The sequence below is a fragment of the Eriocheir sinensis genome, chromosome 50, assembly GCF_024679095.1.
Source record: "Eriocheir sinensis breed Jianghai 21 chromosome 50, ASM2467909v1, whole genome shotgun sequence".
Taxonomy (NCBI): domain Eukaryota; kingdom Metazoa; phylum Arthropoda; class Malacostraca; order Decapoda; family Varunidae; genus Eriocheir; species Eriocheir sinensis.
The window spans coordinates 1855658-1875860 of record NC_066558.1 but is presented as its reverse complement, the minus strand read 5'-3'; the positions used below and the strand labels follow the sequence as shown (position 1 = coordinate 1875860).

General features: G+C 39.3%; 1 protein-coding gene and 2 long non-coding RNA genes across 39 annotated transcripts; 1 reads left to right on the top strand and 2 right to left on the bottom strand.

Moving 5' to 3' along the window:
* Positions 1-261: 261 nt before the first annotated feature.
* LOC126982179 (vacuolar protein sorting-associated protein 4-like) lies at positions 262-18987 on the top strand. Of its 9 annotated transcripts, none has more exons than XM_050834019.1 (10): positions 262-429; positions 2559-2670; positions 3528-3669; positions 4231-4465; positions 5190-5457; positions 6306-6519; positions 9184-9412; positions 10052-11296; positions 11327-12627; positions 12794-13383. In XM_050834019.1, exons 1-8 carry the CDS (start codon positions 406-408, stop codon positions 10151-10153), a joined length of 1326 nt encoding a protein of 441 aa, XP_050689976.1. In that variant the 5' UTR covers positions 262-405; the 3' UTR covers positions 10154-11296; positions 11327-12627; positions 12794-13383. The 9 variants fall into 9 exon arrangements, with proteins under 9 accessions (XP_050689976.1, XP_050689979.1, XP_050689981.1 ...); XM_050834022.1 differs by having other exon boundaries at positions 10052-12295; positions 12462-12627; XM_050834024.1 differs by lacking the exons at positions 11327-12627; positions 12794-13383 and adding an exon at positions 18709-18987 and having other exon boundaries at positions 10052-10153.
* LOC126982180 (uncharacterized) lies at positions 10257-16040 on the bottom strand. Of its 29 annotated transcripts, none has more exons than XR_007734830.1 (6): positions 15636-16040; positions 15314-15358; positions 15005-15094; positions 13951-14885; positions 12690-13574; positions 10257-12523 (listed from the first exon to the last, which is right to left on the bottom strand). It is a non-coding gene; the product is annotated as an uncharacterized LOC126982180 (long non-coding RNA). The 29 variants fall into 29 exon arrangements; XR_007734840.1 differs by lacking the exon at positions 15314-15358 and adding an exon at positions 15405-15451 and having other exon boundaries at positions 15005-15047; positions 15725-16040; XR_007734821.1 differs by lacking the exon at positions 15005-15094 and adding an exon at positions 13696-13835 and having other exon boundaries at positions 12690-13453; positions 13970-14885; positions 15221-16040.
* Positions 17030-18715, bottom strand: LOC126982182 (uncharacterized). Its single transcript, XR_007734842.1, has 2 exons — positions 17379-18715; positions 17030-17287 (listed from the first exon to the last, which is right to left on the bottom strand). It is a non-coding gene; the product is annotated as an uncharacterized LOC126982182 (long non-coding RNA).
* Positions 18988-20203: the final 1216 nt, after the last annotated feature.

The following is a 20203-nucleotide window of genomic DNA, read 5'->3' as shown; positions in this document are numbered from 1 at the left end:
AAGTATGAGTATAGGAAATATGCAATAATTAGAACCCGTCAAATAATTAATAATGAAAAACCGAGAATGGAGATTGGAGGAGCACGTTACAAAGACAAAATCCCAGACCCGAAAGATATCACAAGTCACCAAAAAAGACTGATTGATTGATAATTTATTTAAAAACCCAGACCGAGACAGACCACAGACCATCATGAAGTACCGTTACAAAGGCATAACTCCGGACCGACAACTCAACTCAACCTGTAACACCAAGCTCACGTTCAGGCTCTTGGTGATGCTCCTTTGTTTACGTCCGTGGAGTCATATGGAGGAGGACTTCTGAGGCTGGTGTTTATGTGCAGAGGCTGACGGAAGGCCGCAGGAGGCTCAAAACTTACCTATTTCACCCATTTCCAACGCGCCATGGCCTCCACATCCGCCCTTCAGGTAAAAACATAACCCAGAACCCATGAATCCTCCCCGGCGGCCATTAATAAAGGTGTCATAGGGCTTAGGTTATGAGTCATCCGGTGTGTTGATAGCGTTAGCAATAGGGTAATTCTTTTAATGGTGTAATTGTGGGGGTGTTTAGTGTGTTGCGGGGTTTAATTTAGTGTTGCTTGTGTTGCCGGGGTCGAGGTGGGTAATGGCGTTTGACAGCTATAAGGTTAACATTTATCCAGATATTTCCTGTTTCCTGTTGGGACGGTTCACGATTTTGACTCATTTTCTACTACAGTTTGTTTATTAGTGTTTTATGGGGGTTTTTAGCTTAATGTGAGGTTTAGTTTTTCATTCGTGGGTCTATGTGTGTGGTTTAAATATTTTCTCATTCCTGGACACATCTCGATTTTTATGTTATTTACTACAGTTTGTTTATTATTGTTTTATGGGGATTTTTAGCTTAATGTGAGGTTTAGTTTTTCATTCGTGGGTCTTATGTGTGGTTTAAAAATTTTCTCATTCCTGGACACATCTAGATTTTTATATGTTATCTACTACAGTTTGCTTATTAGTGTTTTATGGGGATTTTTAGCTTAATGTGAGGTTTAGTTTTTCATTCGTGGGTCTATGTGTGTGGTTTAAATATTTTCTCATTCCTGGACACATCTAGATTTTTATATGTTATTTACTGCAGTTTGTTTATTAGTGTTTTATGGGGATTTTTAGCTTAATGTAAGGTTTAGTTTTTCATTCGTGGGTCTATGTGTGTGGTTTAAATATTTTCTCATTCCTGGACACATCTCGATTTTTATATGTTATTTACTGCAGTTTGTTTATTAGTGTTTTATGGGGATTTTTAGCTTAATGTGAGGTTTAGTTTTTCATTCGTGGGTCTTATGTGTGGTTTAAATATTTTCTCATTCCTGTACACATCTAGATTTTTATGTGTTATTTACTGCAGTTTGTTTATTAGTGTTTTATGGGGATTTTTAGCTTAATGTGAGGTTTAGTTTTTCATTCGTGGGTCTATATGTGGTTTAAATATTTTCTCATTCCTGGACACATCTAGATTTTTATGTTATTTACTGCAGTTTGTTTATTAGTGTTTTATGGGGATTTTTAGCTTAATGTAAGGTTTAGTTTTTCATTCGTGGGTCTATGTGTGGTTTAAATATTTTCTCATTCCTGGACACATCTCGATTTTTATATGTTATTTACTCTAGTTTGTTTATTAGTGTTTTATGGGGATTTTTAGCTTAATGTAAGGTTTAGTTTTTCATTCGTGGGTCTTATGTGTGGTTTAAATATTTTCTCATTCCTGGACACATCTAGATTTTTATGTGTTATTTACTTGTTTGTTTATTAGTGTTTTATGGGGATTTTTAGCTTAATGTAAGGTTAAGTTTTTCATTCGTGGGTCTATGTGTGTGGTTTAAATATTTTCTCATTCCTGTATATATCTAGATTTTTATATGTGTTATTTACTCTAGTTTGTTTATTAGTGTTTTATGGTGATTTTTAGCTTAATGTGAGGTTTAGTTTTTATTTATTAGTGAGTTTTATAATCCTGTTTTGTCCCATGGTATTAGTGTCTTATAGGTCTTGAGGGAGATGTTTTCATTCATTTCTAGGGGGGTTAATCTTAAGGATCACCACTCAAAACCAATATTCGTAGTAATTTAACATGTGAAGTAATTGTTATTATAATGCATTTTCATATACGTTTTACCTTGGGGAGGGGCCAGGATAGGATTAGGGTAAGGGTTTGGATGAGAAAAGATTTTAGGTTAGTTTACCTTGAGAATTATTTTTTCTTTGTAATATTTAAACCTTAGGGAGTGTATTTTTTTTAAGAAATAATGGTAATGATAATGTAAAGTTAGTTTGGGTGTTTAAATCCCCATGTTTAAAGGGCAAGATTACATACCAGTTTTACTTTTAAGAAAATAATTTAAGAACTAACTTTAGCTAACCAGATAATGTAGTAACTGACTAACTAACTAACTAACTAATTCTCTAAGCATATAACCAAGTAACTGGGATTTTATGTTTCCTCTATTTTTTCTTTTTGCCTGGTGTCATTTCCTATAAAAAGGGAAAAAAATAATAAATAACTGTGTCTCCCCCTCCAGAAAGCGATAGACCTGGTGACACGGGCGACCGAGGAGGACAAGTCTAAGAACTATGCCGAGGCGCTGCGGCTGTACGAGTCCGCCGTCGAGTACTTCCTGCACGCCATGAAGTGTAAGGCCCAGGGGGTTGAAATTTATTATAGTGAAGAAGTAAAAAGAATGAAATATAATGCAGAATAAATACGTACAAAAAATAATCAGTAAAATAAATAGGTAAGCTTTTTTTCAACAATTTCATATCCAATTCCATGTCTTGTTCTCTATTTCTTCCTGTCTCATACAACTTTTTCAACCTCTTTTGCCAATTTCATAACGGATCATCCATTTCCTTCTCTTCCCATCTACATCATTCTCAGTCATCCATATTTTCTCTCCTTCCATTTCCATCTCTTTTCTTTCTTCCTCTGTCATGCATAACTTCTCCTTCTTCTTCTTTTGCCAATTTCATAACGGATCATCTATTTCCCTATCTTCCCATCTACTTCATTCTCAGTCAACCATATTTTCTCTCCTTCCATTTCCATCTCTTTTCTTTCTTCCTCTGTCATGCATAACTTCTCCTTCTTCTTCTTTTGCCAATTTCATAATGGATCATCTATTTTCCTATCTTCCCATCTACTTCATTCTCAGTCAACCATATTTTCTCTCCCCCTCCTTCCATTTCCATCTCTTCTTGTTCTCTCCTTCTTCCTCTGTCATGCATAACTTCTCCTTCTTCTTCTTTTGCCAATTTCATAACGGATCATCTATTTCCCTATCTTCCCATCTACATCATTCTCTGTCATCCTTATTTTCTCTCCTCCTCCTTCCATTTCCACCTCTTCCCATCCTCTATCACACTGACCACATCCATGCACCTCCTCTTCACCCTAACCCAACAACTCCATTCATATATGAGTGTGTATGTACGTGTGTGTGTTCGAGTCCATACCAACACACCCACCTCATCAACCTCCTTACGCCCTACAGATGAGGTGCCGAATGAGCGCGCCAAGGAGAGCATTAGGGCCAAGTGTAAACAGTACCTGGACCGCGCCGAGAAGCTGAAGGAGTATATAGAGAAGAACAAGGACAAGAAGAAACCGGTGAAGGCGGGTGCGGGGGGCTCGTCGTAAGTGCGGTTATTTTTATTTATTTTATTTATTTTTTTTTTTTTTATGGCGAAGGAGACGGTTCAAGGGCATAAAAAAAAGGGAAACTATAATGAAAAAAAGTTGCGCTACTCACTGAATGTTATTTGTTATTATTGTTATTATTATTATTATTATTATTATTATTATTATTGTATTTTTATTTCTTCCTTTCATTCTCCCTCTTTCTTCCATATACTTTATTTCTTATTATTATTTTATTATTTTATTCTCGGTTTATTTATTTATTTTTATTTCTGTTTCCTTCTTTTTTTCTTAATTTTTTGTTGTCATTTTTATTATTTCATTTTATTTTTTGTCGATTTATTTGTTTTCTGTTTTTATTTTTATTATTATACCGCTGTGTTTTTTCTTATTTATCTTTATTATTATTGTTATTATTATTATTATCATTATTCTTCCCCTTAAACTACCCCTTTCTCTACTAAAAAAAAAAAAAAAAAAAAAAAAATCATTACCACCAACACCCCCCTCACCACCACTATCACCACCCTCACCACCACCACCACCACCACCAACAGGAAGAAGGGCGGCAGCAAGGATTCCGACTCCGACGACGAGGACCCGACCAAGAAGAAGATGGAGGCGAAGATGGAGGGCGCGATCGTTGCCGAGAAGCCTAATGTATCCTGGGAGGACGTGGCGGGCCTGGAGGGGGCGAAGGCGGCCCTGAAGGAGGCGGTCATTCTGCCCATCAGGTTCCCGCACATGTTCACGGGCAAGAGGCAGGCTTGGAGGGGCATCCTGCTGTTTGGGGTGAGTCTCGAGGGGTAGTGTGATAGAGATGTGCACTGAGGCCGAGAGTAGCTGTAGTGTATGTGTGTGTGTGTGTGTGAGTCTAACCCTGCCATTGGATAGTGTGACTGAGATGAACACTGAGGCTATGAGTACTTATTTATTTATTTATTTATTTTTTAGAGTTGTTTTTAACCCGGTAGCAGCGACGGGCCAAATTTGTGGCTTTACCGTGTACCAGCGATGTGCCAAATTTTTGCCATGATATAAACCCCAAAAATAGATGATGCATAAACTGATCACAAATGCGTTGATATATATTATGAAGTGGTTTGCGTGAGTGATGATTTTTTCTCATTAATTCACTTAGAGGGGACTTTAAGGAACATGATCCCCACAGCTACCGGGTTAAAAGACCATGATGAGTTTATAAAATTTTTGTTGATTTTTTCATTAATTCTTTTTTAGGCTATAATAGTTTTTTTTTATCAATTTCTTATTCATGAGTTGTCTTTTTTATAGGCCATGATGAGATTTTTTTATGATGTTTTCTTTATGATATTTACTTTATTTTGTAATGTTTAACTCTTCTTTGATATTTACTTTATTTTGTGATGTTTGACTCTTCTTTATTTCTTGTGTTACGTTGAAAAAAACTCCACTAGTCTGCAAAAGTGTCAAATTCTCGCACACTAACTCCTGTCGCCCCACACACCCCATAGCTAACCCTCCCCCTCGTCCACAGCCGCCAGGTACAGGTAAGACCTATCTGGCGAAGGCTGTTGCCACCGAGGCCAACAACTCCACCTTCTTCAGCGTCTCCTCGGCCGATCTCGTGTCGAAGTGGCTGGGTGAGTCTGAGCAGCACGTCAAGACCCTGTTCTCCATGGCGCGTGAACACAAGCCCTCCATCATCTTCATTGACGAGGTGGACTCACTCTGTTCCTCCAGGTCCGAGCAGGAGTCCGAGTCCGCCCGGAGAATCAAAACAGAGTTCCTCGTACAGATGCAAGGTAAAGGGGGGATGAAGGGAAGCTGTCTGGGGTCTCGTGTGGGTCTGAAGTGGGCTAGAGTACTTGTTTGGGGAGCTGAGTGGAATTGGGTAGGGCTAGAATGGGCTGTATAAGACTGAAGTGGTTTATAATGGTTTGGAATAGGCTAGTATGTGTTTTGGGGAGCTGGGTGGGACAATGTAAGACTGGGTTGGACCTCATGGGACTTAAAATGTGGGGCTGTCTGGGTTCTACTGTTGGTCTGGGGAGGGCTAGAGTGGGCCGTATAAGACTGAAGTGAGGTTGAAGGTGGTCTGTAAGGGTTTCGAATAGGCTGAAGTATGTGTTTTAGGGATCTGGATAGACTACATAAGACTGGGTTGAGCTTCATGGGACTTACGTGTGGGGCTGTCTGGGTTCTACTGCTGGTCTGGGGAGGGCTAGAGTGGACTGCATAAGACTGTAGTGAGGTTTAAAATGGTCTATAAGGGTTTGGAATAGGCTGAAGTAAGTGTTTTAGGGATCTGGATAGACTATGTAAGACTGGGTTGGACTTAAGTCGGGGGCTGGGTGGGTTCTACTGTTGGTCTGGGGAGGGCTAGAGTATGTGTTTGGGGATCTGGGTAGACCATGTAAGACTGGGTTGGGCTTCATGGGATTTAAATGTGGGGCTGTCTGGGTTCTACTGTTGGTCTGGGGAAGGCTAGAGTACTTGTTTTGGGGCGACACATAGCCCATTGAACCCCATAGAAAAAAATAAGGATGTTAAACTAGAAGGGAAAGTAGAAAACGCACCCTCACGCACACCCTCACACACCCTCGCACACCCTCTCACACCCTCGCACACCCTCACACACCCTCTCCTTCAGGCGTCGGGAATCAGAACGACAGCGTGTTGGTCCTGGGCGCCACCAACATTCCGTGGGTGCTGGACTCGGCCATCAGGAGGCGTTTCGAGAAGAGGATCTACATACCCTTGCCCGAGGCCCCGGCGCGCACCAGCATGTTCAAGCTAAACCTCGGAGACACACCGCACAACCTGACGGACGAGGACTTCAGGATACTGGGGGCCAAGACTGACGGGTGGGTGTTATTCTGTAGTTTTGGTGATAGTGTGACGGAGTTGAGGATGTTTGTTGTTTTTCTTGATGCTCTTTTGTTTAGTGTTGTGTTGTGTGTGTGTGTCTGGTCGTGTGTTCAGAGTGTTGTCGGAAGAGTTTGTGTGTATCGTTTTCTGTATAGATTCAAGTTTGTTTATTGTTTTCTTTGTCTTTTGTCTTTTTTGTGGTATAATGATTGAGTGGTTTTTGTTTTCCTATGATTTTCTTGATGTTTTGTTTACTGTGTTGTGTGTGTGTATCGTTTTCCTTATAGATTCAAGTTTGTTTATTGTTTTCTTTGTCTTTTGTCTTATTTGTGGTATAATGATGGTGTTTTGTTTTCCTATGATTTTCTTGATGTTGTTTTGTTTAGTGTGTTGTTTGTGTGTATCGTTTTCCTTATAGATTCAAGTTTGTTTATTGTTTTCTTTGTCTCATCTTTTTTGTGGTATAATGATAGTGTTTTGTTTTCCTATGATTTTCTTGATGTTGTTTTGTTTACTGTGTTGTGTGTGTGTATCGTTTTCCTTATAGATTCAAGTTTATTTATTGTTTTCTTTGTCTTGTCTTTTTTGTGGTATAATGATAGTGTTTTGTTTTCCTATGATTTTCTTGATGTTGTTTTGTTTGTTGTGTTGTGTGTGTGTATCGTTTTCCTTACAGATTCAAGTTTGTTTATTGTTTTCTTTGTCTTTCATCTTTTTTGTGGTATAATGATAGTGTTTTGTTTTCCTATGATTTTCTTGATGTTGTTTTGTTTAATGTGTTGTGTGTGTGTATTGTTTTCCTTATAGATTCAAGTTTGTTTATTGTTTTCTTCGTCTTTTGTCTTTTTTGTGGTATAATGATAGAGTGTTTTGTTTTCCTATGATTTTCTTGATGTTGTTTTGTTTGTTGTGTTGTGTGTGTCTGGTGGTGTGTGTATCGTTTACCTTATAGATTCAAGTTTGTTTATTGTTTTCATTGTCTTTCGTCTTTTTTGTGGTATAATGATGGTGTTTTGTTTTCCTATGATTTTCTTTATGTTGTTTTGTTTGTTGTGTTGTGGGTGTGTATCGTTTTCCTTATAGATTCAAGTTTGTTTATTGTTTTCTTTGTCTTTTGTCTTTTTGTGGTATAATGATGGTGTTTTGTTTTCCTATGATTTTCTTATGTTTTGTTTGTTGTGTTGTGTGTGTGGTGGTGTGTGTATCGTTTTCCTTATAGATTCAAGTTTGTTTATTGTTTTCTTTGTCTTTTGTCTTTTTTGATGTATAATGATTGAGTGGTTTTTGTTTTCCTATGATTTTCTTGATGTTGTTTTGTTTGTTGTGTTGTGTGTGTGTATCGTTTTCCTTATAGATTCAAGTTTGTTTATTGTTTTCTTTGTCTTTCGTCTTTTTTGTGGTATAATGATAGTGTTTTGTTTTCCTATGATTTTCTTGATGTTGTTTTGTTTGTTGTGTTGTGTGTGTCTGGTGGTGTGTGTATCGTTTTCCTTATAGATTCAAGTTTGTTTATTGTTTTCTTTGTCTTTTGTCTTTTTTGATGTATAATGATAGTGTTTTGTTTTCCTATGATTTCCTTGATGTTGTTTTGTTTGTTGTGTTGTGTGTGTGTATCGTTTTCCTTATAGATTCAAGTTTGTTTATTGTTTTCTTTGTCTTTCGTCTTATTTGTGGTATAATGATTGAGTGTCTTTATATGTTTTCCTCCGATTTGCTTTTTATTCTCAATTTCCAAGTTTCATTCATTATTTCCTATGTCAGTTTGTCTTTTTAGTGTCATAAGGATAGTTTCTTTATTGTTTTCCATCTGATTTCCTCAAGTTTATGCATCATTTTCAAGATTATTCCCTGTTTTTCTTATGCTGCTTAATGTAATGTTATAATGAATCAGGTATTTGGGTGTGGACACTATCAATTATCTGCCTTTCTTTCTTTCTTTCTTTCTCTTTCTCTCCTTTTGAAATTGACGTATCTTTCAGCCGCTCCTCTTGACTTTTTTGTAGGAGCAGTGAGTAGCGAGCTTTTTTTCATTATAGGTTCCTTATTTTTGCCCTTGAACTGTTTCCTTTACTGTAAAAAAAAATAATAATAATAAATTGGCCTTGACGTTCTCTTTCCCTATCTCCGTCTCCAGGTACTCCGGCGCGGACATTTGCATCTTTCTTTCTCTCTCTTTTATCAGCCCTGACGTTCTCTTTCCCTCTCTCCGTCTCCAGGTACTCTGGTGCGGACATTTGCATCTTTCTCTCTCTCTCTTTTATCAGCCCTGACTTGTTCTCTTGCCCTCTCTCTGTCTCCAGGTACTCCGGTGCGGACATTACCATCTTTATTTCTCTCTCTCTTTTATCAGCCCTGACTTGTTCTCTTGCCCTCTCTCCGTCTCCAGGTACTCCGGCGCGGACATTTGCATCTTTCTTTCTCTCTCTTTTATCAGCCCTGACTTGTTCTCTTTCCCTCTCTCCGTCTCCAGGTACTCAGGCGCGGACATTTGCATCTTTCTTTCTCTCTCTTTTATCAGCCCTGACTTGTTCTCTTTCCCTCTCTCCGTCTCCAGGTACTCCAGTGCGGACATTTGCATCTTTCTTTCTCTCTCTTTTATCAGCCCTGCCTTGTTCTCCTTCCCATAACAAGTAATAACAATAACAACATTTCATCTCCAGGTACTCCGGTGCGGACATCAGCATCGTGGTGCGCGACGCGTTGATGCAGCCGGTTCGCAAGGTCCAGACCGCCACACATTTCAAGTACGTGCGCGGGCCGTCCAGAGCAAACCCCGACGTGCTTGTGGACGACCTGCTCACGCCCTGCTCCCCCGGCGAGGCGGGCGCCATGGAGATGAGCTGGGAGCAGGTGCCCAGCGACAGGCTCTACGAACCCGTCGTGTCCATGGTGAGTGCCGACATTCACACACACACCACATTCTTGATGATACTAAGAAGTGGTGACCCAATTGGGGTGGGCTAGGTTAGGTTAGGCTAGGTTAAGTGAGGCTAGGTTAAGTTGGGCTAGGTTAGGTTAGGCTAGGTTAAGTGAGGCTAGGTTAAGTTGGGCTAGGTTAAGTTAGGCTATGTAGGCTAGGTTAGGCTAGGTTAAGTGAGGCTAGGTTAAGTTAGGCTAGGCTAAGTTGGGCTAGGTTAGGTTAGGCTAGGTTAAGTTAGGCTATGTAGGCTAGGTTAGGTTAGGCTAGGTTAAGTGAGGCTAAGTTAAGTTAGGCTAGGTTAGGTTAGGCTTCATTAGATTAGGTTGTGTTAGGTTTGGGTAGGTTAAGTTAGGCTAAGACAAGGTTAAGTTAGGCTATGTTAAATTAGGCTTCATTAGATTAGTTTGTGTTAGGTTTGGGCAGGTTAAGCTAGGCAAGGTTAAGCTAGGCTAGGTTAAGCTAGGCTAGGTTAAGTTAAGCAAGGTTAAGTTAGGCAAGGTTAAGCTAGGCTAGGGTAAGTTAGGCTATGTTAAATTAGGGTTCATGTTAATTATTTTTCTTCCACCCTGTCGATGTTCCCCTCTCCTCACTGCCGTCCTTCCTCACAGCGGGACATGATGCGCTCGCTGGCGGACTCCAAGCCGTCCGTCAACGATGAGGACTTGGAGAAGCTACGCAAATTCACAGAGGACTTCGGGCAGGAGGGCTAAGTAAGGGATAGGGCGTGTGTCCGTTACGATAATTATCCTGCACACTGCATGAAAATTGTCCTCCATCTGTCTCATGGTAAAGCAAGATTCTCCGGCTCATGGGTACACACACACACACACACACACACACACACACACACACACACACACACACACACATCTTTCCTCATCTCATTCATTTCCTTTCCCCTCGTTTTCCTTCCCTTTCCTTAACTTTCCTTCCCTTCCCTTCCCTTCTCTTCCTTTCCTATCCCTTCCTTTCCCTTCTCTTCCCTTCCCTTCACTTCCTCTTCCTTCCCTTCCCTTCTCTTCCTTCTCTTCCCTTCTCTTCCTTTTCCATTCCCTTCCCTTCCCTTCACATTACAGACCCACACTACAACACACACACAAACACACACACACTCCAACACAAGTCTTCACTGTAAAATAAATTCAACTCTCGCTGTGCCACACACTCCCGGGGCGGCCTCATTGTTACTGTTTTGATTCCACACACACTCACTCTATTCTAAACTGCCGTGATCATGTTTTGTTTAGCAGTGTTGCTATTCAAGTCATTACCATCATATCGAGCGAAGAGTGGAAAGGGGTGAATGTGGAGGCCTGAGGGATGGAAGGAAGGCGTGGAAGAAAGGTTAAACATGGGAAGTGGAGTGACGGAACGGCTCGGTATATCGTAATGTATTGGTATATAAGCCTTTCCGCCAATCCACGCCTTGTATATAACCAGGACCAGTTCTGAACACTATGAAAATTCCTGAAAATTCCTTGTTTAGGGTACGGATTCGTAATTAATGACAGTATAGTACAGAGGAAGGGATACCAAGGTCACAGTGCTTGCAGATATCGTGTCGTCTATGGGCCTGGGGATAAGTTAAATGGTATATATATGACAAGGGGGAACACCGGACCGGCATGCTCGGAAGATCCATAAATGTGATAATTGGCTCGGTAGAATTCATAAACGCAGTAATTGACATGCTCGTAAAATTCATAAACGCTGTAATTGGCTTGCTTGGAAGATTTATAGATGCAATAATTGGCTTGGTAAAATTCATAAACGCAGTAATTGACTTGCTCGTAAAATTCATAAATGCAATAATTGGCTTGGTAAAATTCATAAACGCGGTAATTGACATGCTCGTAAAATTCATAAACGCAATAATTGGCTAGGCAAAATTCATAAACGCAGGAATTGGCTCAGTAAAATTCATAAACGCAGGCCTTGGCTCGGCAAAATTCATAGACGCGATAATCAGCTCAGTAAAATTCATAAACGAAGTGATTAGCGTCCGACATGGTGCTCAGATGTGGCTTCCTCCTGTTTGGCATTTGTATAGACGCTACGAAATTTGACGACACCACGCCGGAAGTCTCTTTGGTATCGTAGATCATATAGAAGAAGTATAAACACTATGAAAGTCCCTGTAAAGTGTTCGGATTCTTTGGTATTTGTATAGATGTTACGAAATTTGACGACACCACGCCGGAAGTCTCTATGGTATCGTAGATCATATAGAAGAAGTATAAACACTATGAAAGTCCCTGTAAAGTGTTTGGATTCTTTGGTATTTGTATAGATGTTACGAAATTTGACAACTCCTCACAGGAAGTCTTTTTCGTATTGGACGTCACATAGAAAACGAAGCACTGATGAAAATTCCCTGTATAGTGTTTGAATTCTTTGACATTTATATAAACGTCAAGAAATTTGACAAAAAAACACATAAAATCACTGTAGTTGCGAATGTCAAGTTGGATCTTTGGCATTTGTATAGACACTACGAAATTTGCCGACACCACACAGGAAGTCTTTTTCGTATCGGATGTCATATCAAAAAGTATAAACACTACGAACATCCCTGTAAAGTGTTTCGATTCTTTGCCATTTATATAAACGTTAATAAATTTGACAAAACCACACAAAAAATCTCTGTAGTTACGAATGTCAAGTAGAAAAGCGGACCATTACAGAGAAAATTACTTGGTTTGGGTGCTAATATTGACACTGTTGAAACGTAAAACTGGGCCATACAACCTTGAACACATGCGTAGGAAAGTAAATTAGATTACATTAGTTACTGGACAGGGAGTGACAGAGTGCTGGGAAAGGGAAGAGAAGGACAGAGTGAGTAATTTCTAGTGAATGTGGTGTCGGAAATGACATAGAGGTTGATTGAAGGGCATAACACCCACTTAATAACCAGTCTTGTGTAGGGGGAAGATTATTAAGTGGGGTTAAATTGATGTTGAAGAGAGCAGAAGATCCACTTAATAATCTGTTGCGTGGAAGGAAATGGAGAAGCAGGTTGATATGGTGTCGGAAATGCCATTGAAGTTGATTGAAGGGCATAACACCCACTTGATAACCTGTCTTGTGTAGGGGGAAGATTATTAAGTGGGGTTTAATTGATGTTGAAAAGAGCAGAACATCCACTTAATAATCTGTCTTGTGGAAGGAAATGGACAGGCTGGTTGATATGGTGTCGGAAATGCCATAGAAGTTGATTGAAGGGCATAACACCCGCTTAATAACCAGTCTTGTGTAGGGGTAAGATTATTAATTGGGGTTAAATTGATGTTGAAAAGAGCAGAACATCCACTTAATAATCTGTTGAGTGGAAGGAAATGGAGAAGCAGGTTGATATGGTGTCGGAAATGCCATAGAAGTTGATTGAAGGGCATAACACCCACTTAATAACCAGTCTTGTGTAGGGGTAAGATTATTAAGTGGGGTTAAATTGATGTTGAAAAGAGCAGAACATCCACTTAATAATCTGTTGCGTGGAAGGAAATGGAGAAGCAGGTTGATATGGTGTCGGAAATGCCATAGAAGTTGATTGAAGGGCATAACACCCGCTTAATCTGTCTCGTGAAATGTGGAAGGGTTGGCGTGTCTGCTCGGAGGAAATCAGAATTACATACTTATTTTTATTTATTTGTTTTGTTGTCTGTGTTTTATAGAGATATATATATATTTTCAGGCGTATTTCTTCACTGATTTCATGCTGATTTACTATGTTTTGTTTTCTCTCTGTCTTTAGTGAGGTTGTGCGTGTGTTCGTCTGTCTGTCCGTGCTCGGAGACGCAAAGAAAACACGATACGCATACTTCTTATAATTCATTTACTTATAATTCATTTGTAGGCATCGTAACGTTTATACCATTAAGTAGCAGTGCAAAAAATAAACAAGAGAAAGTTGTTATCTATAATAAAGCCGTAAGATGTTTTTGTGGTCGTTTAAAAGTGTGACAATTCCCTTAGGTTGGCGACACTGACTACCAACCAGGACTACCAACCTTTCCGACTCTTGACCTGACTCCTGAGTGCTTGTGGCGAGGTTGGTAGCACTGGAATTCGTTTAAAGGTGTGACTATCCCCTTAGGTTGGCGACACTGACTACCAACCAGGACTACCAACCTTTCCGACTCTTGACCTGACTCCTGAGTGCTTGTGGCGAGGTTGGTAGCACTGGAATTCGTTTAAAGGTGTGACTATCCCCTTAGGTTGGCGACACTGACTAACAACCAGGACTACCAACTTTTCCGACTCTTGACCTGACTCCTGAGTGCTTGTGGCGAGGTTGGTAGCACTGGAATTCGTTTAAAGGTGTGACTATCCCCTTAGGTTGGCGACACTGACTACCAACCAGGACTACCAACCTTTCCAGACTCTTTTGACCTGACTCTTGTGTGTTTGTGACGAGGTTGGTAGCACTGGGTAACTAGGTAAGATGTTTTTGGAAGTCGTTTAAAGGTGTGACAATCCTCTTAAGTTGGCGACACTGACTACCAACCTTTCCAGACTCTTTTGACCTGACTCTTGTGTGCTTGTGGTGAGGTTGGTAGCACTGGGTCTGGCTTAGGGAAGATGCTTTGAAGGTAATTAATTTTGAAGGTGTGAATCCCCATAAGTTGGCAACACTGAACAGCCAGGACTACCAACCATTCCTGCATCTAGTACTTAAGCCAGACTCTCTTGACCTTGACTCCTGTGTGCTTGGGGTGAGGTTGGTAGCACTGGGTAACTAGAAATGGCTTAGGTAAGATATTCTGGAGGTCATTTAAAGGTGTGACAATCCCATTAGGTTGGCAACACTGACTACTGAGGGTGTGTACAGGGGGGGGGGAGGGTATTGAGGGCCCGGGTTAAGCCTTCGAGAACCATGCTTGCCTTAGTGCTGCGGAGACTGGTGGTTATCGCTTAGAAGTTAGGAAGTATGCTGTAAGGTCCTCGAACACATCACCATTTTCATTTCAAAACAAACCCCTTTACCTGTTGTTGAGAATTGCCTACAGACTGGCATTACGTAAACAAACACAGTCTTCATCCGTACCCTTCAGAAATATACCCCACAATCGTCGTCCCAGAATACATCACTACACATTAATTTCAAATACAAAACTCTATACATGTTGTTGAGAATTTGCCTACTGCTCTGCGCTATGTAAACAAACCTCATCTTCCGTACCCTTCAGACATATATCCCACAATCGTAACCCCAAAATACATCACTACACGTTCATTTCAAATACAAATCTTTATACCTGTTGTTGAGAATCGCCTACAGACTCTGGCATTACGTAAACAAACACAGTCTTCATCCGTACCCTTCAGAAACATACCCCACAATTGTCGTCCCAGAATACATCACTACACATTAATTTCAAATACAAAACTCTATACATGTTGTTGAGAATTTGCCTACTGCTCTGCGCTATGTAAACAAACCTCTTCTTCTTCAGAAATATACCCCGTCCCAGAATACATCACTACACATTCATTTCAAATACAAAACTCTATACATGTTGTTGAGAATTTGCCTACTGCTCTGCGCTATGTAAACAAACCTCATCTTCCGTACCCTTCAGAAATATATCCCGCAATTGTAACCTCAAAACACATCACTACACATTCATTTCAAATACAAAACTCTATACCTGTTGTTAAAAATTCCCTACAGACTCTGGCATTATGTAAATACATCACTACACATTAATTTCAAATACAAAACTCTATACATGTTGTTGAGAATTTGCCTACTACTCTGCGCTATGTAAACAAACACAGTCTTCATCCGTACCCTTCAGAAATATACCCCACAATCGTCGTCCCAGAATACATCACTACACATTCATTTCAAATACAAAACTCTATACATGTTGTTGAGAATTTGCCTACTACTCTGCGCTATGTAAACAAACCTCTTCTTCATCCGTACCCTTCAGAAATATATCCCGCAATCGTAACCCCAAAACACATCACTACACGTTCATTTCAGATACAAATCTTTATACCTGTTGTTGAGAATTGCCTACGGACTCTGGCATTACGTAAACAAACATAGTCTTCATCCGTACCCTTCAGAAATATACCCCGCAATCGTCGTCCCAGAATACATCACTACACATTCATTTCAAATACAAAACTCTATACATGTTGTTGAGAATTTGCCTACTGCTCTGCGCTATGTAAACAAACCTCCTCTTCCGTACCCTTCAGACATATACCCCGCAATCGTAACCTTAAAACACATCACTACACATTCATTTAAAAACAAAACCCTTTACCTGTTGTTGAGAATTCCCTACAGACTGGCATTACGTAAACAAACCTCTTCTTCATCCGTACCCTTCAGGAAAATACCCCACAATCGTACTCCCAAAACACATCACTAGACATTCATTTCAAAACAAAACCCTTTACCTGTTGTTGAGAATTTGCCTACTACTCTGCGCTATGTAAACAAACCTCATCTTCTGTACCCTACAAAGACATACCCCGCAATCGTAGTCCCAGAACACAGTACTACACTACCCTTCTACCTGTTGTTAATAATTGCCTTCGTATATGCTGGGATTTTTAGATGTCGTAGTAGAGTTTGTTGTGGTAGTTTGGCATTTTTTTTGCATTTTTATTGTTTTTTTTTGGCGTGGCGTGTGTGTGTCTCACTCAGAAAGTGGGATGTTTTTTTGAAATGTCGTAAAAAGTTATATAAAAAATTGTTTGTAGTATTAGATTTTCATAGCGTTAAGTCAATATTTTAAACTCGTCAGAAGTTATGTTAAAAAAAATTCCGAATGTTAGATTTTCCCAGTGTTAAGTTGACAATTTGAAACTCATTCGTAAAAAATTATATTAAAAAAATTGTTCCGAGTGTTGGATTTTCACATTTAATTGTTCGAAGTTTTAGATTTTCATAGTATAAAGTCGACATTTTAAACTCACTCTTAAAAAGCCATATAAAAAATTGTCCAAAGTATTAGATTTTCATCGTGTAAATTCGACGTTTTAAACTTATTCGTAAAAAGCTACATAAAACATAATTCCGAGTGTTAGATTTTCACAGTGCAGTCGACATTTTAAACTCACTCCTTAAAAGCCATACAAAAAATTGTCCAAAGTATTAGATTTTCATAGTGTAAATTCGATGTTTTAAACTTATTCGTAAAAAGCTACATAAAACATAATTCCGAGTGTTAGATATTCACAGTGCAATCGGCATTTTAAACTCACTCATTAAAAGCCATATAAAAAATTGTCCAAAGTATTAGATTTTCAGTGTATAAATTCGACGTTTTAAACTCATTCATAAAAAGCAATATAAAAAAATTGTTCTAAGTATCATATTTTCACAGTGCAGTCGACATTATAAACTCAACATAAAAAATTACCAAAACCGACTCACCGCTCCTTCAAAAACACCAAAAAACGACAAACCACCCACATTTTCCTTACAGCCTAATACGACATTTAAAATTTCCGGCGCCACACTCTGCCGACATGTAAACAAACCTCCTCGTCCTTATCCCACACAGAGCTCGCTACCCACTGTTAAAGATTGCCTATACTAATTATTTTTGTATGCATGATCGTGTAGTTTTGACCGAGACCTGGCGTATGTATGGTAGGACTAAGGTGCGTTTTCTCGGATGCGTTCGGTTCACACGATATCCATTTCTCAAGGTCACAGAGGAGGTTAGTGTGGTTCTCATTGGTGGTGTTGAAGGCTTGTCAAACTATCACTAGGCTCATAACACTACCCATGGAAACACTAACACAACAACCTCTATGAAAGCCTTGTCAAACTATCACTAGGCTCATAAAACTACCCATGGCAATACTAACACAGCCTCTATGAAAGCCCTGTCAAACTATCACCAGGCTCATAAAACTGCCCAGTGAACTAGCTTATGAAACTACCCATGGAAACACTAACACAACCTCTATGAAAGCCTTGTCAAACTATCACTAGGCTCATAACACTACCCATGGCAATACTAACACAACAACCTCTATGAAAGCCTTGTCAAACTATCACCAGGCTCATAACACTACCCATGGAAACACTAACACAACAACCTCTACGAAAGCCTTTTCATATGTGTGTGTGTGAGTTTCGGAAATGTCTGAGATTACGTACCTAGTTCTCGTAATGGGTTAACGTATTGTCACCACACCGCAATAAGAGTCACCCAATGTTTATGCAAGTTCAATGTAGACAAAGAACAAGAGACAGTTTAGTTAGCGTCGAAAAATGTCAACCTTACTCATGGGTGTGGAAACTTGCGGTATTTCAGGGGCGTCGAGGAGTAGTAGAAGGCATCTGTTAACCACGTGTTGTCCTCTCATGGGCAACGTATAGTCCAGCATATCATTGATTAGAGATTGCCGATAGTCTCTCTCATAAGGGGTGCAGTGGGAGGCAGGAAGGGCAGGCTGGGAGTCACTCTGAAGCTTATGAAAGGAAGGAGGGAAGGAAGGGAGGTAACCAATCAGCGACGCCATTGTAAATTACCCCATCGAAATAAAAAAATGCATATTGGTTTTAACTTTGGAAATCTTCAGTCTCCATACACAAGATCAGTTTTTATATATGTGTTTGATTCCGTGTTCTCTCTCGCAACCAATCAACATCACTATGAATTACCCCGTCAAAATAAAAAAATGCATATTGGTTTTAACTTCGGAAATCTTCAGTCTCCATACACAAGATCAGTTTTTATATATGTGTTTGATTCCGTGTTCTCTCTCGCAACCAATCAACATCACTATGAATTACCCCGTCAAAATAAAAAAATGCATATTGGTTTTAACTTCGGAAATCTTCAGTCTTCATACACAAGATCAGTTTTTATATATGTGTTTGATTCTGTGTTCTCTCTCGTAATCATTCAACATCACTATGAATTACCCTGTCGAAATTAAAAATGTGTATTGGTTTTAACTTTAGAAATATTCAGTCTCCATACACAAGATCAGTTTTTATATATGTGTTTGATTCCGTGTTCTCTCTCGCAACCAATCAACATCACTATGAATTACCCCGTCGAAATTAAAAATACGTATTGGTTTTAACTTCGATAATATTCAGTCTTCATACACAAGATCAGTTTTTATATATGTGTTTGATTTCGTGTTCTCTCTCACAACCAATCAACATCACTATAAATTACCCTGTCGAAATAAAAAAATGCATATTGGTTTTAACTTCGGAAATCTTCAGTCTCAATACACTAGATCAATTTTCCATGGCTTTTTCCTTTCTTTACAGCACAGGGGAACAGATTAAGAGCAAAAAAAACAAACAGACCATCCCTCACACAAACACACACAACCCCAATATAGGACAACAGTTTTTCCCGCCAAAAGTACCGATAGAAGGTTGTGTGTGAGTTTAACAAGTGTATGCCGCTGTGGGCCCTGTGACCAGAGCTGCCGTCTCCTGCTGTCCCCACCCATTACTCATCATCATGGTCATCACTTGATTGTATTCATGTCTAAGGTAACAATAGTACTATATGATTACATAATAAAGAGTATATATGCTAGATTTGAGGGTTTGAATGATTCCTGTGTGCTGTCCAACTTCCTAGAAATAAAAGTATTGCTAGAAAGAAGGATTTTAATGGCTCATGTGTGCTGTCCAACTTCCCTATGCAAGAGTTGACCAGTATCTTCACTCTTGTATATTTCCTTCTTTCGTTCATGTTTAAGGTAGAAATAAAAAGTATATATGCTAGAAAGAAGGATTTTAATGGCTCATGTGTGCTGTCCAACTTCCTTATGCAAGAGTTGACCGGTATCTTCACTCTTTCATATGTTTCCTTCTTTCGTTCGTTCCTATTCCTTCGTTCATGTTTAAGGTAGAAATAAAAAGTATATATGCTAGAAAGAAGGATTTTAATGGCTCATGTGTGCTGTCCAATTTCCCTATGCAAGAGTTGACCAGTATCTTCACTCTTTCATATATTTCCTTCTTTCGTTTGTTCCTATTCCTTCGTTCATGTTTAAGGTAGAAATAAAAAGTATATATGCTAGAAAGAGTGATTTTAATGATTCCTGTGTGCTGTCCAATTTCCTTATGCAAGAGTTAACCAGTATCTTCACTCTTTCATATATTTCCTTCCTTCGTTCATTCCTATTCCTTCGTTCATGTTTAAGGTAGAAATAAAAAGTATATATGCTAGAAAGAGTGATTTTAATGACTCCTGTGGGCTGTCCAATTTCCTTATGCAAGAGTTGACCAGTATCTTCACTCCTTCATCTCTCCTTTCTTCCTTTGTCCAACTTCCTTATGTAAGAGTTGACCAGTATCTTCACTCTTTCATCATTTTCCTTCCTTCCTTCCTCCGTTCGTTCCTATTCCCTCTTTTATGTCTAAGGTAATAATAAAAAATGTATATGCTGGAAAGAGTAATTTTAATGCCTCCTGTGGGCTGTCCAGTTTCCTTATGCAAGAGTTAACTGGTATCCACTCCTTCATCCCTTTCCCTCTATTCCCATGTCTCCATTTCCTCCTTCCTATGACTTTAGTTTTTATCAGAAGGAGGAGTATCAAGAAACCTCAAGCCTCCTCGGTGAAGTGGTTAGCGCGCCTATGTACGAATCAACGTGCTTGGGTTCGAATCCCGGTGTATTTTGCCTTGGTCAGCCTTCATTACCATATAAAAAAGTAATGTGCAGTAAGTTTTATATATGCATTTCAACAATTATACAACACGTGGCTTAACATTGTATAAAAAAGTAATAATTCTGGACTAAAATTA